Raw genomic sequence first — 19,966 nt, 5'->3', positions numbered from 1 at the left:
AAATATAAACATCGATAAGTCATTCCCTGGAAAATATTCTTTTCTATCTTTTTTGTAATAGGTGACTTTACTCTAAACGCATAGAAAAAACTGTTCTGCGCAAATGCGTTTTGTCTATGTTGCGCGTGGGTCAAAGAGAGAAAACTAATAATGCGCTGACATCCTCTTAACATATTACTTTAAAAAGATTGGTTCTCATTAAAAAAAAAAAAAATATTATATTGACCCAGGGCACTCGTTAAATGTAGTTTCAGAAAAATCGAAGTATGTATCTGAAAATAATATGGTCTGGTTGTCTTAAGCCTTAAGGTATACTGAACAATTCCAAAAATTAGAATTTCAATAAATATATCATTGAGAAAGCCGATAAAGTAGATAAAGGATCAAAGGTTGAGCCGGATGAAAACTACGCTATTGGTGCGAACTATTCTGTAAATATCAGTATTACAGCAAAATACACGGAAATAAGGAGATGAGACAGAGAAAAAATTTTGTACAGCATAAGCAAGACTAATACTGCAATTTACATTACACACACAGTATATAACAATATAATATCAATGAACACAGCCGGTCCATTTGCACGGGTGCCCACCCATTTACTCACGGCCAATTAGTTCGATTTTCACGATGTTCTCAAGACGATGCATGATCAAAATATTTTCCTATGCATAATATTATACACGACCATGTTATTTCACAGGTAAAAACGGTGCATTATAATAATATACCGACGCGGTAGTTTCAGAAATTTTTTCCCTCTAAAATGAGAAAAAACCCACCGTTTACCAAATAAGGTAGGTATATATTGTAAATAGTGTGTGTATATGAATAATGTCGTATTTATATGATAACTATATACATATATGATACAGCTACTCCATAACGTAACTTTGTTTGTGTCCAATGTCCATAGATATAATAATGATGTACAGTGCGCTGCATCGATATCGGAGACAAGGCCGTGGAAAATGTTTAATATTTCTCGGTTACAATAAGCAGTTTTTTTCATTTTTTTTTTTTTTGTTGACACGCATAACATAATATATATTATAATATTATCTACCTATACTTACGCGTTTACGTTGTATGTTTATTGTATAAAGTGGTCTCGAATAACAAATTGGTTAATATAATAATAATATGGTCACATATCGTGTGTCATATATGAAAACGCTGAATTCATAAACATTTTGTAAATGTAATAAGTAATAGTAATATTACCGCAGTTAATGAGCTATATATATCACTATGAAAATTACTGTAAAATGATCGGGAAACATGTCTAGAAATAAATACACACTATACGGTTGAGCGGTATTATAGTAGTAGACTATCAATTTTTTTTTGACGACTGTCACATATTCCGTCCTGGTCCAATTATAGGTAGGTACTATAATAATTTTGGGTTATTACATTATACATTTATACATCGTACAGCATATTTTGACATTTTAACGATCATCTTGTCAGTGTTACTGTCACGAAGAATCAGGATGAGCTTTATTTGCAAAAGATTTTAAATGCATTATCATTCAAATAAAAACGAATATAGGAATGTGACATATTTATTATATACGAATCGGTATTAAAAATGAACCAGGTTTCAAAAATTTTAAAAGTGCATGGAAATTCAAATAATTCTAGAGTATTAAATCAACGATTTCAATAAATCAGGATTTTATTTTGCGGGATAGTAGGAGATCGTTTTAATAAATTTTATAATATTTTTGATTGAACTATTTTGTATTTAAAAAACAAAATTGTTCGAAAGCAGTAGGTGTGTGGACATTAATGGTATAATTATACATGCCTAAATAGGCTATAATTTACAGTAAGTATAATATTTTGAATTTCTTATATTAAACTAAAATATTTACCTATAGAAATCTTAATTACGCGGAAAACTTTTTTTATTAGAAAAATAGAAACATTTACAATCTGCATTCAAAAATCAAAATGATACAATAAGCAAATTAGATAATAGGCGTGGTGACATGATAGAAGGAGGCATTCATTGACACTAGTTCAATTAGTATAGGTACACACTACACATGGAATACAAATAAATTAATTTTACAAAAAGTACATTTAATATATTTTATTTATGATTATACATGGATATTATGTTATTACTTATTGTAATTACGATATACGGGCGTTGCCCGTGACAAATAAAATTCCCGTGGATTTTTAATTTTTATCCCTATACTTTACTCCGTTAAATATTAACTGCACATATTTTTAATACAGTTATTTGAGATGTTTTTATCAAATATAAAATACAGGTCTATAATTATATCTAATCATTATAAGTATTTTATTTGCTGTAACTAAAAGGAACAATATATAAATAACAAAATTATAACAAAATGCTAAGTTTCCTTGGTTTTTTGGCTAGTTTATTAGTTTGTCAATAATTGCATCGAAATGCAACGAATTAATAGTCTGCTTATGGACATATCCGTTAATCCATTAAGTCTAGCATGAAATAAAAATTAAATTTTTTGTAAAGAATTAATTGAGTTAAAAGTTGAAGCCACTTTAAACTGGAAAATGCGTACGTTCTATCGTTACAGGAAGTGTACACAATATTTTTAAATGAAAATTTATATTCGGATATGAATCCTTGTTGCAGAGCATCTATATTGTTGTCTTAAAATTCAAATAATTTTATGACATTTTTTTTACACATTTTCAACTATTGATACCACATTCCAGTAAATCTCTAATGAGTAAGACTGAAGTATGTTTTGTACTAACAATAATTATTAATTGCGTGAAAAAAATCGTCTGCCGACTAACTGAACGTTTTGTTGTCACGAGCGCAACCAAATATTTTGGTTACAGCAGCAATATTCTTGCTGTATACACAAGTTATTTTTCCCCCATGGGGAGTGATATATACATATAATATATCAGTCGCATTACCATAGGTATACGCTACTGATGTCTTAAACTCCGTTAAATGTATACTAGTAAACTATACATATTTTTAATATCACCATCATTTGGGTGGTTTTGACCAATTATAAAATACAGGTCTAAAATTATATCCAATTATAATATTATCTATTTATGGGGTTGCCATTGGTTACAGAAAATTTACCAATGGCAACCCTATACAATCAAAAATATAGGTATTCATTTTTGTAAATTCCTCCTTAAAATTCAAAATTTGGGTATAAGATTAGGAACCTATATGTACTAAATTTCAAAACCATGAGTGCAACAGACTTGACTGTGGACACACACACACACACACACACACGTATTCTGTCTTTTTATTAATATACATACCTAGATAGATTCGTATGTACACTGTACCAAAAATATACTTTTAAACTTTAAAATACTGTCCATTGGAAACTAACACAATGGTAGGGTCCTATAACTATATATATTATATAGGTAGATCGTAGGTAGGTAGCCAGGTACGTAAACAGTCATTATATATTTATTATTATGAAGTTGCATATTATAGTAAATAGATATATAATATATTACACTATATAGTTGTAAATCGTCATGTAACGGTAATCATATAAAATATATATTTTGTAAATATTATAAAGAAAAAAAATAATGACAACGATGCATATAATATATTGTTTCGGTCACAGAATCGTTTACATAAACCACTGGATTTATTCCGACTCCGCAGTCTGCACACCGTTATTCACGGACCAAATTCTGGCGGTTACTTAATTCGTATACCTACCTACAACATCAAAAGGTTTTTCTCGTATTCCGTTTTTTTCTCGTATTCAGTTTTTTTTCTCGTATTCCGTTTTTTCTCGTAGTAAATAATACAATTATTTTTATTGCATTGATGCAATGAATAAAATACAGTTTTTTTCTGCATTCATTCGCATTGCATATTATACCTATAGTGATCGACAAAAATAATCTGCAGGGAATAAACGAGGAAGTACAAATAATATTATAAGTGGCATAATGTTGTAGATAATTACATCGTAAACATCGTAATAATTTGCATTACACAGTCACAATGCAGAGTTTAGTTCACATATTTATTTTTCATAAAATCATATTTACATTTAAAATTAATAATTCAATTTAATTCGTAACTGTGGATATTACAATTGATTACGCCGTCGTTCGTATCGTATATTTTAAATATTATAATGCCAATACATAGACGAATGCACTAGAATCAACTTTGTTTCCAAAACAGTTATATAATGAATCACCATAGCAAAATGTTGTCTATTTTTTAGATTGTATTGCAGTTTCACAATGATGTGTGTGTTTTTTTGTCTATCATCACTAGGACGTGAATTTAAATGTTACAAAAAATAAGAAAAATACGATTTAATGCTCTAATAATATAACAAAGTTTAAATAATATATTAAAATAAATAAAATATCTTTAAATTAAAATTAATAATATTTATTATTTAATCTAATTATAATTTTAATCAATTAAATAGTGACCTCAGTTTTAATATTAACTATTTGTCTGGTGGTAAACATTTTCGAAAGTTTGTTTTTTTTTTTTTGCTTATCGAGTTTTATATGCTCTAACAATTGGCAAAAATGTTCGTAACTCATCCAAAAGTATTGTAAAAATTTTTATTGTCCTATTTTAAAAGTGGTAATAATATCTGGAACTCTACTTCTTTTTCCCTTGGCATAGCTATGAACGAACCCACTGTATTTTTATCATAATATATTCTTCTTTTTCTTCAGATTCTGACAAAAGAGCTAGTGTGAATATCGTGTATTCTTCGTTACTACTTGTATAGTTGTATCACTCATTATATTTTACAAACACTCAAAAATATTAAATATAAGTAGTGTAAAAATAAAATTTATTGATTTCGATAATCGGACACGGGTAACGAGAATACGAAATTAAAATGTGCCAAATAATAATGGCCCCGGAATTCCAACTTGGTCCGATACAGTGTGCAGAAAAAAATTGTTTCTGTTCCAATGCGAACATCGACACGTTCCGATGATATAATATAAATTCGTTTCCGTTCTGTTCCGGTCCAATGTATACCTTACCTACCTGTTTACCTTTAAAGATTAATAAATTATCCCAATATAGGTTTGATCATGCGCATTAGCTTAAAAACTCTATTACGCATAGCATACAAATTTAATTATTTACTAGATTATTATCGATTATCAAAAATAATAAAGATAGGTAATATAGATAGTGATTACCTTTTGTACGCAATTAAATTTTCAAAAATTTAGATTAATTTAAGATATTTATACAAGTATACTACTCGTAAGAACCTATTCACGTCGTTCTACAGTATGCGGTAATGCGGTATACGCATTTAATAACAACGATATATTATAATAAATTATACCTAATAAATAATAATCAATAATATAATATATGTGATGTTTTTGGTATAAAAACAAGTTCAATGTACCTTAGTACCTACCTTTTACTAATATAAAAATAAATTACTTAAATTAATTTAAATAAATTACGAAATATCTTGAGAAATCTAGGCTAACAAATCGTTTTTCGCATGCAATGATTGATTGATCATATCAAAATTTAACACATTCTTAGCACTCGAAGCAGTAATGACTTACTCAATACCGAGGTACATAATATTATATACATCAGAAACCAGAGATACTATATATTCTGGTTTTTTGTGTCTAGGTACACGATAAGTAATCGAAATAATGCTTTGTTTTTCAACTTTAGTATCTCTTCCGAAGGGGAAGTATTATCTATTTATCTAGTTGGTACATTCAGGAGGTTAAAATTTAAAATTATCAGTAGTTTCTAAAAGCGCAGTGAAAAACGAAAAAAAATTAAGGAAAAACAGAAATTTTTACGCGAAATCGATTTTCGACAAAATTGATTTTGATTTTTGGTTAACTCTAAAAAAAATCACCATAGATACATGAAATTTTTACTAAATGTTTATATTGGCATATTCTATACACTATTACATTGTATATGAAATTGTCGATTATTATTAGTTTTATTATTAAGATCGATAAAAAAATTTGAAAATGTAGTATAAGGTTTTTCTTAAGTTTTTGTTAGTGGAAATTAAAAAAAAAGTTAAGCGTAAATCCACATTCCAAAATAATTTGTTATGAGCGTCTGAAGTTCAAATTTTGACAAAATTCGTAAAAACCACAACAGTTTGCAAATTGTTTTGAGTTAGAAATTCGTAAACATTTTTCTTTATATATCTAAAATCGAAAAGTTAATACGAGAATCCTTTTAAGAGGACGCTACCCATACATTTGTTGTCTTCGTCTTACACGCAACAAATGTATGGGTAGCATCCTCTTAAGTTTATACCTTTATCAAAACATTTCATATAAAATACTTGTTTAAATTATGTTTCATTATAACAACTAATTTATTTTCCATAAGTCATAACCAATGGCTGCAAGTGGCAACTCTATGCAAAATTGCAAACATAAAAAAATTGACTACGAGATGTATATTTTCGGATATAGTCATTAGTCATTACCTATGTACCAAATTTCAGAACCATGAGTGCGATAGACTCAGCTGATCTGCTGATCCGTTTACACACAAAATCATTACCTTTTATAAAATATACGTAGATAATGTATTATTTCGCGCTTATTACACGTGTTTACATGTTAAAGCTTTGTTAATTGTTATAACTTATAAAACACTTAAAATCTATAACTGAAACGTCTATATTTCTAATTTCTACATAAAATATATACTATTATAAACATTTTACAATATTCAATATTAACTATTTGTAATAGAACACCTGCCAAAATCTTAAAGTAGGTTTAGGTTTTTGGTATATAGCGTACATTATTTATTATCTGTGTCCAATTATAATAGTTATAATAATTATTAAATCTTCTAGAGTAACGGTTGGAATACAATTCGTTTAGATTTGGTCCTACATAGGTGATGATAGGTTTTTTTCTTTAATAATACAGTATTTTAATAGGTCCCTAATATTATAACCGCTATAATACAGATTATAAAACATTCAATTATTATAAAATTTGATATTTTAAGCGTATTTTTTTTTTATGTATATATACCTACACATGAGCCCCTTCACCGTTTTTACGTTTAATAGCATATAATAAAACAGTTAAATTATTTTATATTATGTAGTTACTACTGAAGGTACTGGAATTATATACAAATAGGAATATAGGATAATACGGGAACAGAATATCTTTTAGAAAGTGAGGTTTCCGGGATCCACAAAATTTATTTTTATACTTGCTATATATGCAATAAAAATACCGTCTTCAATAATAATCCGATTTTAACCCGTAAACTGCAATGCACCTATTTACAATGCAAGTAATAATTAAAATATAAAAACTAGTTTTTTTTCATCGTAATCGGAGTTTATGTTTCTAATATATCGTTTTACTATACATTAATGGTTATTTAATTGTGTGACACAAAATTGTTGAACATTTATATTATTGTTTATTAAAGTGGTCTTTTAACCAGGGAAGTCACTCTGCTGTAAAGCAGGTGTTGAGTAGGTCACTGCAATCGTGGATATCGTGTTAAATTTGAATTCAATGATAAATCATTACACATGAAAAATGATTTCGAGCAGAGACGATCAATATTACTTTTCACGATATTCATTTTAATGAAGATTAAGTGGTACTAATTATTATTTATTTATTTATTATTATTATTATATTACTATAGCTGTCATTAACTTATAAGCGAATACTGTCGTACTGTATCGTAGATCGATGTACATAAATAGGTTCGTGGTATATATGTATATTATAAATATATTATTTTAACAGATTACTGTTCGAACGTTTAACCTTTCGAATGATTTTCCTTCGATAAAATACGACCATTGACGATCTAACACGTTGTGGCCGTTTCAGGTACCAAATTGAATGTTGTATTAAAACACAAAATTGCTCGGTCAACAGTTGTTATACACGGACGAGCTGATAATTTATTATTATTTATTATTATAAGTTAAAACTATATCTACTATAATATTATACATACAGTGCTCTACTTAAAAGTGAGTTATTTTATACATAAAAATCTTGATAAAAGTAGTAAATTCATTAAGTATGAATGTTATTTACGACTATCGGGTCGCAATATAACCAACTGTTGTCTGATAGGGTTTGATCATCATCATAATATAGCAGTAGATCGGAGCTGGTTATAGATGGCTTATAGGTGCAACGTGCAAGCTTAGTCCTCTCTATAATATAACGTTTTTGAAATTAAAAACCTTCTAAATGTTTACAGTAAAAACTATCTTGAAACATATTAACAAGTACCTATTACTTACTTTTTACTCTTCAACACATTTGTTGAATACCTAAAGTCGACTCCTGAAAAACTATTATTTTTTATTTTTATATTGTTGCTATTAGTTACAAATGATAAAATAGTTCTTAAGATTGGGCATAATTTTAGACCGGTATTTTATATTTGGTCAAAACAACCTAATCTAATCTAACCTATATAACTCTGTTAAAAATCTGTCCAGCATACGCATTAGGAGTTTAAGAAGTTTCTTTTAGTATAGTTGTACCTATATATTGTACAGTACCTATCTATACTGATAGGTACCTATAGATGATAATTTCGTTGTCATGAAGCCATTCTTCAAAAAACAATATCTAAGTTATTATGTATTAATAATTCATTAATATATTTTTTATTTATTATTTAATTGATCATAACACTGTAGTTATCTGAATTGTCTACTAGCAATGTGAAAATTATATTGATGATGATACCTTATTTCAATATTTCATAATTTTATAGTGGAGTGAAAATCAGTAGGTAACGTCTTAATCAAAATTATTTATGCATCAAAAAATGAACAGCTTTTGGGAATTTCTGGATTAATTGTCTATATATTTTAGTAAAAACTACCTGAAATATTTATTCATTTAGAAAAAAAACTAAACGCACGACTTCATTTTCCCAAAAATGTTATCTTTTCAATTATTGCTTTTACCGCAGTCCGCAATAGTAGGGTAGAATAAAGGTTTTATCATTTTAGAAACAATATTAATTTGCTAGTCTTACTGTTTAAGTAAAACGCTTTTCGTTAAATTATATACAATCAGGTACCTATGTTGCTATGTACCTATATATAATGTTGATACCGTTTAATGGTGTTTATTTTTAGTTAAAAAATTTATCTTATTATACAATTAATATTGATTGTTAAAGTAGGTAGTATTGCATATTTTAATATTAAATCATAACTATTATCTATATGATAACTACATATATAACCGTTGTACACATTTTGTATAAAATACTATGTACCTAATTAATAATAATTTAAAATTAATTATAAATTCAACAGCAGCCAAATAAAATATTTAAAGGTAAATATCTAAGAGTCTTTACAGTTGATAATTATTGACTATCATGGTAACCGCTTTCAAATTAATAATAATTATAACCCGTTATTCCAACGACCTGCCCACGTGCGAAGAATGACCGTTTATACTTTTTCTATAAAACTGCAACTACCTCACGGCTTATACAATAATTGAATAATGTAATAATTGCGCCATACGGACCATGGTCTAAGTAACAACTGATAACTTTGTCAGTTATTTTTTTGAGGTTTTTTAATACTTCAGTGTTACCATATTTTTTAGGTAGAAAATACAATAAAAAGTAAAAAGTAGCTAGGCACCAGCTATAGGAGTTTCAGGGTGGGCGCGCTTATTTAATTTCTTAATTTCTTCGAAACTTTGCCTTAGGGTCTTCTACGCTTGTGTTTTATTCAAAATCATAGGATATTTAAAAATAAGGAATAAATTATGTTGGTCTTATAATAGCAGACTAAATTAAATATATTCTATAGAAATTCTATAGATATTATATAACTATATTAATATAATTCTAAGTTAAAAAAAATATATTTCTATTAGTCCGGGAAATTATAATTATTCATTTGGTAAATGTTCGGTATTTAAAAACTTGTCTCATAAGTATATATTTATATTATAATTTATAATGTAGGTATAGCCATGCCTTGGTGAGGTGTATATTATGTTACAACGTGTTTATAATATGTTCGACATAGTATATATATTACATTATTATTATAAATTATAATCCATTTTTTTTTTTTTGTAAAACATAATATACTTGGCCAAAAGCGAAATTGGACTATAGGTATATAATAATTAATAATTAGTATATGAACACGAATATTATATTGTAGGAACTGCAATTATTATTGAAAAACGAAGGAATCGGTGCGTATAATAATATCGTATAGGCTTATATTATATAGAGAAATGCCACGGAACTGGGATTATTCAAATAATAATATTATGTTAGTGTTATTATACTATCAATCAAGCGTTTATGTTGCATGTATTATACATTTATTAACCTTTAAATCCTAATAATTGCTCGTGTAAAACTGGCAACTGTCTATTACAATTCTAGAGTAGGAAAGTCGACTTATGGTTCGCACAGAATTTCACAAGATTATTGTTAACCTTAATTACGGTGTGTTAGAAATTAACTCGAACAATTTTAATAGCTATTATAATGCATATGTTAGTCGTTAGACACCTATAACACGGCTATACATCTTCTTATAACACGCAGGTGCAATATATTAAAGTGCGTTTAAGAAAAATACCTAAAATAGGCAGTTTGCTTCAAATCTAAAATCACACATCTTTGGAAATAGTTTCAAGTTTTCAAACCATAACCCCCTCGCAGCTATTCAATATAATATTATAATATAATCATTCGGAATCTGCATTTAATATTATATATTATAACCAAAAATATTATATGCAGGACAGTGATAATTTTTTTCTTTTAAACGCGTTTTATTCGTACGGTTTTATACGAGAACGCGTTCAAATATCATTTGGAGCCATCAAGACCTGGTTTTATTTGGACGACAAATTGATTTCATGGTCTTATAATACTGACCGACGAGCGCTCTATAATCAAACGACTCCATTAATTCAATATAATGCATGACGCATTCGAATTGGTTTTTTTCTATATAAGCAATGCGCAGACTCGTGTCAACGTTTCCTTTTGTTATATAATTATAAAAAACAGAAGAAAATAGATCAATGTCCACTGTCCTGTATCCACTATATTATTTGTTTAACTCGTAGCCAGCTATTTCGTATAGGTACGCTAATTAATAAGATAGGTAATTAAAATATTATTGTATCATATCCGACATAATCATATTTCATATACCTTACCCATATGTTGTATACTATACTTAATTTTGTTAATTTTTAATATTTTTACAGTAAACTCCGCTCGATTACCTCACCAACTCCCAAGGGGGTCAAGACCCCCTCATTGGACCACTTTGATCCAGCTTTGTATCTCAAAAATGTATATCTGTAATTAAAAATATTTAAAAATAAAATATGTGAAAGATAAATATGTAAAATATTTTTAAAATAATAGAAAGTTTATTATAATAACAAAGGTGTTGTAGTGTTGTGTGTCCACAGTCCACTTTGTAACATACCTAATACACACAGTAGAAATGAAGAAATAGAGTCGACTAGTCGACTGCAATATAGGTACATTATAATATCATTGTGATTTATGGTCTTCGTTATTATTATTAATTACTAATCAGGTATGTCGGTGCACAGTTAAAATATTTTTTATTTAAAACAGGTGTGTAAATTGATTTTAATTTTTTAAATCATTTATACCTATATGTTTATAGAGGAATTGAAACAATTTGCGAACGGCATAATACATTTATAAATTACAATAATATACTGCACTTTTTTTTGCAACTCTATTATAGGATAATTAAATATCTATAAAGAAAAGTTATATATATGGTATTATATATGGTTATATACAAGTTACAATTAGTAATTAATTTGTTTTATTGATTGGAAGGTACCTATTATGGAATCCGCAGGAATATAGTTTTTTTGTACTTAATAAATACCTGCTGAATATATTAAATTACTTTTAAATGGTTATCAACAAGTTTTTTATTGTTATAATTACACTCAATAAAAATAACGTTTTATATTTATTGTTCTTTCACTTTTCAATATCAATTATTGCACTGTGCTATTTTTTTGCGAGTAATACACTAATAGCCAATAAGGTATATAACGGCAATCTAAACTAAGTGGGACTAGTAGCCCCATGCCACGACATAAGTAGGGCTCCCATATATTACTGAAATAGTGTAATACAGTCATAAATACGATTTATTTATATCAATCAATGAATAAAATTACTCATAGCCTTATGGTACACAATTTATTTATGGTCTTAATATATAAATTTAATATTAAAAAAAAAAAAACTGAATTTATTAAGTGAAAGGGCTCCACCAAAAAAATAGCTCTGGGACCCAAAATTCCCAAGTACGGCTCTACTTAATAATTATTGGCCTACCATACAAACGCGTCAGTGCTCGATACACAAAAGAGTAAAGACATACAGGTTAAAATATATTGTAAACCATATAATAATACCTATAATACAATATGTTTATAAACGGAAGTAATATATTAACAGTTATTATTAATTATAGATGTATATGATATTGTACATTATTGGTATGCATGAATAAAAAAAGTAAAAAGCTATTTCTAACTTCCAACTTTCCAATGTTTTCAATTCTGCATTAAAATTTAAAATATTAAATGTTTAAGTTTTTAACCCTTTAACCCCATATATGCGCCAAACATACATAAAATACATGTGTATTTATAATTTACTATGATGAAGAAAAACTGATCCAACAATGAAACAATATTAGCTTGCTCAAGTTTTGGCAATAAATAATTTATAATAGGTTTATAATAAACTATTTGAATAACCCAGCTTCGCTGGTCTGTTGAATAATATTATTTTATTATAAGATAAATTTTATAGGTTATCAAATATCAAATTTAATCTGCCCGTCTATCATCTAATATAATATAATAAATTTTATAATTTAACTTAATTATATTTACATATGATTCTAATGATTCTATACACATATTATTTTACATTTTTCGTAAGAGAAGTGATACGGAGCCTAGTCCTATTACATAAACTATGAGAATTCAAAAAATAAATAATTCAAATCATTAATATCACACGGAGGAGTATTTGAAACAACTTTGTAAACCCCTTCCATTTACATTTTACCTCTAATAAATGTATTATTTATATACGAAAACTGTAAAAACTTGGTTTAATTTATAATTATCCATACACCCCCACCACTAATTTCATAATCCGAGCTACGCCACTATTCTCTGCATCATTCATCCCTTACTTGCACCAGCTATTTTCATATCATGTCTTTCACACTATGCTTCTTATCCATCTCTTCTTCGGTCTTTCTCTCCCTTTTCTTCCTTGCCATCCTTACTCGCCAGTATCCCGAGTGCCCATATTTATAAATACTTATGTAAATTAGAGATAATATAATGTTATAAGTACTTATAACTATTCGATAATATAAACTAGAATCTTGTTTGTTTTACAGGTGAAATGCGAAATCCGAGCTGAAGCCAACAAAGTATCGACAACAACAACGAGCAGGAAATTCACAAGACAGTAGATAACATGGTGTTGCGCCCGTGTGAGGAATACGGTAGTTACACGATGGATAACTACCCGCAAAACGGCGGCGCTGGCCATCATTTTTACGAGAGCATCAAAACCGAAATGGAAAGTTTTCGGTTGCGTGGCGCGGACGGAGATTTTTCAGCGTCGGTAGCAGCCACGTCCGATGCATTGCTCAGTGACGACACCAGCTCGATAGCGTCAAAGAAACGAATAGACAGTATGTTTAAGACGACCGCTTCCGCTGCGGGCGACACAAAACGGACGTCCGGCCACCGCGCTGGCCGTCAGACAAAGTCGTTGGCCGACGACAAGAACCACTATGATGATGGGGCAGGTGGCGGCTATTTCGATTACGGTTATCCCCCCAGCACCAACGATAGAAACAACAACGGCAACAATAACAACAACAAGAATACGGTACAAGAGAAGATCGAAAAGATGTTTGCGGAAATCAGTTCCTCGGAACTCGACACGGATGTATCGATGGACTCCTCAGCGGTGGCGGCAGAAACGGGTAGCAACAAATTCCACGTGCAATATATTGGGTGCGCGGGGCTATCGGGCAAGATATCATCGTTGGAGGGCCTTCAGAAACCCGTCCGAGACATGTACTTCAGTTATCGGGAAAACCAACACCATTACCGCGGTGGCGGTATCCCGAACCGTGGTTATTGCGACGACGAGGTCCGGAATGAAGCACGGCGTGACTTCTCCGGGCTGTTGGAGATATCAGCAGCCGGTCTTACCATCCGGTACAAGAACGAGTTGGGTGACACGGAGCAGCGGACCAACGCATTCCCGTCGATCGCTGTGTGGGCGGCTCTGAAATATGTGTGCCGCCGCCGGTCTCCACCACCGCAAAGAAGAATCGTTGGGGAAGCCATCACCACCGCCGCCGGTTACGAGTACGCTTTCCTGCCGCTGATCGCCGATCCAGATGGATCGGACAAGGCGCCGCTGTTCCGGGACATGGACGCCGGCGACAGGGCTCGGCTGGACGCAGCCGGCGACCACGCGCCCGTCTTCGCGGTGGTCACGCGTACGCCCGGCAAGCGGCTTGAATGTCACGGGTTTGCGTGCGAGACGGAAAACGACGCGTTGCTCATGGCGGCCAACCTATACGGGGCCCTAGTAACGGTTATGTCTTCGGCCGCCGCGGAGGTAGACGTGGACGTGCCGACGTCCGGTGAGGCGGCCGGACGACGGGCCGCTCCCTCGGCCAGGCGGGTTATCCGACAGCGGAACGGGTTCACGAGTATGAGTAGCACGGCTGGTTCGAGCGTGACAGGTGGGGGTGTAGGTGAGGAGGCGCCCGCCCTACCACCGCCTCGTCCACCACGCAGGAACAAAAAGTCCACGTCGTCTGTCAGCGCTTCGACGTCGGCTGGCGATGACGGGAGAAACGTTCCGTCGGCGATGACGTCGGGTCGGGCGGACGATGGCAGCGGTGGTGACGTGTGCAGCGGTGCTAAAACGTTCCAGTTGACCGTCAAACAGCCTCCGTCGCTCCAGCGGGGTGTGTGTAACAGTAGCAGCGCTGCGGGCTTGGCGGACATGCAGTCCCGCAGCAATAGACAGCAACGTTTGGACGGTGGTGGCGACATACTCACCAAAGTGGCCATACCCAGGAGCAGGAGTTTTCTGAATTCCAACGGGTTGGCATCCACTAAGTACTCGAGACGGGCGGCTGGTTGCGGGATCGAGACGGTCGCGGCAGATAGGCGCCGCCGCCGGAGCAATGGGAGCGGCGTCATGGGCTTCTCGGACATGTTCAACGAGCTGCGTGCGCAAGAGGGCCTGAACAACATGGACGACATATTGAACGCCATCATCAACGTGGAGGGTATGTCATACAATGACCTAAAGCCCATTTACAAGGAGTTTCTAATGAAATTGGCGTTAACGCTTACCAAAGACGAGCTGTACCAGCGTACCAAAGCAATAATGACGGAACAGAAACGTAAGCGGAACAAGCGGCGTCCATCGGTCGCCACACAGGCGGCCGGCCGTGGGCGTCGTTTCAATGACAAGCTGCGCGATGCGTTCAACTTGCGTGCGGCAAAGTCGCGAATCGGCTCCGTATTGCTGCCGGATTTTTGCAAGCGCAAAAACCGGAACAGTGTGTCCAGGAAACAACAACAACTAGTGCAACAACATCAACAACAACAACAACAAAAGCGACGTCGATGTTCGTGTTCGATGATCGCAGGGTCGTCCACCAGTCCAGCGGAGCGGAAACCGGAACGCAAGTTTCAACGGCGGGTCACTGCGGGTAAACGGTCAGCGGTCACGTCGGCAAGCAAAGGCCGGCGAGCTTCGGCCACGTCGTCGTCACCCGTCTGCAGCACTTCCGACGACAGTGACTTTTTTGCGGCCGCTGCGATGCGGCAACGGCAACATCAACAGCTCCAACAACAACTGCTGCAGCAACTGCCGCAGCTCTACAAGAAGACGTCTAAAAAGCGTGGCGGCCGCGACGGTGGTCGAGGAACGGCTACGGCGTCTGAGGCCGGTTGCCTGCACCGGGCGTCCAGTGGTTACTTTAGCTGTTCCGAATGTAGCGGAGGCGGTGTAGCTGACGAAGACGGTTGCAGTTGCTGCGGCGACGGCGCGATGGAACCGTCGTCACTGGTGTCATGCAGCTGCGACTCAGATAGCTGCGCAGACAGCGACAAGTGTTACTGTGGCCGTCCGCGGCGCCCGCGGAACATATTCGATGAGCTCAAGAGCCGCGGGTTCGCCGCGTCCGAGTCAAGCGTGTCGAGGGCCGATTCGCCGGGCACCGCATGGAAAAAGAATGAGCTACTCATGCTGCTGCAGCAACGACACGACGATAGTTGCCCCGGTATGGGCAGCGAATCGTTTCCGGCGGCTACGGGCGGCGGCAAGTGCGGCATCGAACCTTCCAAGAGCATCGAATACCTGCAGATGACGCACCGGGCCCGTCCGAGCGCCGCCACCACCGTCACCGGCGCAAAATCAACCGCAGCGGCTGGTTCGTCTTCGTCGCCATCGTCGTCCTTGTCCGCGGCCACCGTGTACTCGTCGTCGTCCGCGGTGCACCAACGTCGGCCGCAACCATCACGCGGTGCCAAACACCACCACCGCCGTTCCGGTTCAAGCGGTTCGGACAACTTTCGCGCTATCGATTACGCGCTATTCGCGGCCACTGCTGACGGCGCTGCTGAGCCGCGAAAAACACGCGGCTGCGGTGGCACCCGTCAAAATCACCGCCGTCCGGATGGCTCACTGGCCGCCTCATCGTCGTCTGTCGCGGTGGGCAGGCGGTCGTATAGCTCCGAAGCGGTGCACATGACCGGCTGTCGGGTGCAGTACGGCGGCCACTTGCGACAGCCTGCACTGCCGCAGCAGAAGAAGCAGACGGCCAGGCGACATTCCGTCCACGACGGCGGAGGCGATGAAGTTCTGTCAACCTTTTTCAAATCAGGCATTGAAAACTCGTTAGGCTACTATCCGTGACGATTCGCGCCGCGTTAAAGTGACGCGGCAAACACTCGTTTCTGTAAGGCGTGCAGGGTGGGGGGGGTGAGGTCGAAATTGTATAACATGTTACCACCGCCAGCGTGCAATATTCAATATATTCCGACAAAATAAATGGTTTAATCAAATGTGTTTCATACCAATAATAAAATTCATATAATATAATATAATTCAGGACGTCATCTCGATTCTTAAACATATATCATATGTATCTACAATTTTCCGACTAACCCGATATTTCGACTACCGCTGACAAATAAAAAACAATTAAGTCTGCTCAATAAGACTTAAACCGTAAAGCATATTTTACTATATAAAATCGATATAGGTACCTACTTCTACGACTGCAGCCCCAACTAACTGGGATTTTCTGCGAATAGAAAATGTTCTATGACTTTTCCTACCATTGTATTATATGGTATTAACCGTAGTATTTTTTTGAAAAGATGAGTAATAGGGTCACAAATCTAAATTATACTCTGGAAACAGATATTTTGAAAATGTAATATTCAATAATTCTGTAAAAAAAAAAAGTAAGTGAGTAAACCTATAGGTATTATAATTTATAACTATAACACTATGTATCCTATGCGTGTTTATTATTACTATTACGTGTAAATTGTTTTTTTTGTATATTATGTTTTACGTATTAAGTTTTGTAAAGCAAACCTATTTTTTCTTATAGATTACAATATCGTACTATAATAATACAACGCAGTGTTAACATGTGGTAGTCGCAATAACAGCATAATAGGTATTCTGTATATTCAGTTTATTATACTGAGCTTACCAGCAAATTGTGTATGTCATCGCTGCTGCGATTACCAGTCAATATTTAACAGTCACCAGGACACAGCCACCACCCATTTCGATAGTGGTGTCGACATACATCCTTTTACCCCTTCCTGTGCGCCACTAAAAGAATAACGACAAGGTTTCGATGCTTCATTATCATCGTCATTATTATTATTTATTATTAAATTATTTTATAGTTACATATTTGTTTCCACGAGTTAAGGTGTGCGCTCGCACGTATTTACGAGTTAATGAAATTTATTCTGTAGAAAGCTAGAGTTGGGAACATTTTTATCTAAATAACTATCCGAAAATAAATATGTATTTGAATAAAAAATTATTCGAAAAATATTGGTCTTTTACTAGAATAACTAATTTTTTATTAGATATTAATATTGTGTTTAAAAATTATGCAAATAATATTGTAATTAAATGATTGTTTCAATAAAAATTTATTTGAATAATGCCCTACTCTGTGACTGTAAAAATATATATTTATCATACATATTAATCTATAATATTATAAGACATTAGATGTTAAAATATTATTTTTGTGCAGTTTACGGTGGATGCAATTAAGCAGTATAGTAAATACTGTAAATAGGTACCTATATAGGCTATAGGTATGTATTTTATTTTGATTCGACACAATAATTGTAAGTATTTTGAGTGCAATATAATATAAAACAATATAAGTATATTATCTATTAAATAGTATGTACCTAAAAGACATTATACAAACAAGTTGTTTTTTAGATAAGGATTAAAATTAATATAATATTTATAATTTATAAATATATTATATATTGTTTTGCGTACCATTTCTATCTATAATAAGTTTTTTTTAGTATTGAAATAATTTATGTTTACCTGAGTACTTGTGTCGTAATTTGTAAAAAATATTATTTAAAACTCGCAACATCTAGGTGTTTTAATATATATTAATTTTATAATTATTTATTTACTTATGAAATTTAATATTTTTGGTTTTATTTTAGAACTTACGGATTTTTACTTTTTATATTTTGAAAAAGAATTTTTAGATTGTTAAATATTGGAACGAATATGAAATGCTGATAATTGAATCAACTGTATTTTTTTTTATATCTATATTAATTGTTATTTATATAATTTTGAATAATTCAAAGTTTAGAATAAAAGGTAGTAGGTATACCTATATAAAATTGTAAAGCATAAAAAATTATGTTGTTATATTATAAGTTAAAATACTTACCTATAATAATACTGTATTATTTTGTCTACTTTTGTTTTCCTGATGTGACATATTGAGTACATATTAAAGTGTTTCAAATTTTCGATCAGATTATTGTTAGTCATCTGCAAAGATCTGTCAGCTAACTGCTAAGTATTTGTTAATGACATACTGTGATGCATATAACGTTTATATAATTTTTATAACTTAGAAATAAACGTTTTCTAAAAAAACAATACTAAGGTAAATAGTATGCGGCGTATGCCTAGTAACAAAAATTGAAAAACTTAAATTTAAACTAGGACATTTTTGTGGGAAAATAAATGTCTTATACATTGAAAAAAAAAGCATGAACATTTACAAGGCTCTTAATATACTGTTACAATGGCATTTGAAAAATATTAAAAATCCAGTCACAAAATACGGAAAAAACACGAAAATTAGAATATTAGGGGAATTAAAAATAATTTTTCTTTTTAAATTTAAGATTTGAAATTTTAATACAAGATTACTCATAAGTTTGTCTACCTTTAACAAGAAAAAATGTCTACAACATGTGCGGAAATCCATTAAAATTTCAGGGGGGCTAACATTTTTAACATCAATGTGCGGAGCTTTTATCCCAAACAGCTAAAAAACTTTTTATTTTTGATGGGCTTATGGAATATTTGAGTGGCTATCCCCCCCTGATTTAAGCCAATGATCGAGACTCGACGGACTCGAATGACAATAATACATTTTCGAAATTTCCAACTACCACCACCTTAAACTGGTAATATCATTAAAAAGTGTGTCGTATAATAGCGTTAATATAGTTATTACATTTATTAATTTTTGACAAAAATAATAATTTATTATAATATTAATTATTTTAATAT

The 19,966-nt window shown here is 33.1% G+C and overlaps 1 protein-coding gene across 1 annotated transcript in view; it reads left to right on the top strand.

Moving 5' to 3' along the window:
- The window catches only part of LOC100161037, a 28,405-nt gene extending 10,168 nt beyond the window's left edge, over window positions 1–18,237 (top strand). The window contains exon 2 of the mRNA XM_003245287.4: window positions 13,497–18,237. Coding sequence (XP_003245335.1) covers window positions 13,577–17,059 — 3,483 coding nt within the window. The 5' untranslated portion in view covers window positions 13,497–13,576 and the 3' untranslated portion in view covers window positions 17,060–18,237. The remainder of the gene's footprint in view (window positions 1–13,496) is intronic.
- Window positions 18,238–19,966: the final 1,729 nt, after the last annotated feature.

The sequence above is a fragment of the Acyrthosiphon pisum genome, chromosome A3 (assembly GCF_005508785.2).
Source record: "Acyrthosiphon pisum isolate AL4f chromosome A3, pea_aphid_22Mar2018_4r6ur, whole genome shotgun sequence".
In the NCBI taxonomy this organism is placed as follows: Eukaryota; Metazoa; Arthropoda; class Insecta; order Hemiptera; family Aphididae; genus Acyrthosiphon; species Acyrthosiphon pisum.
The sequence above is the reverse complement of the archived record's forward strand: the minus strand, read 5'-3'. Positions and strand labels throughout refer to the sequence as shown.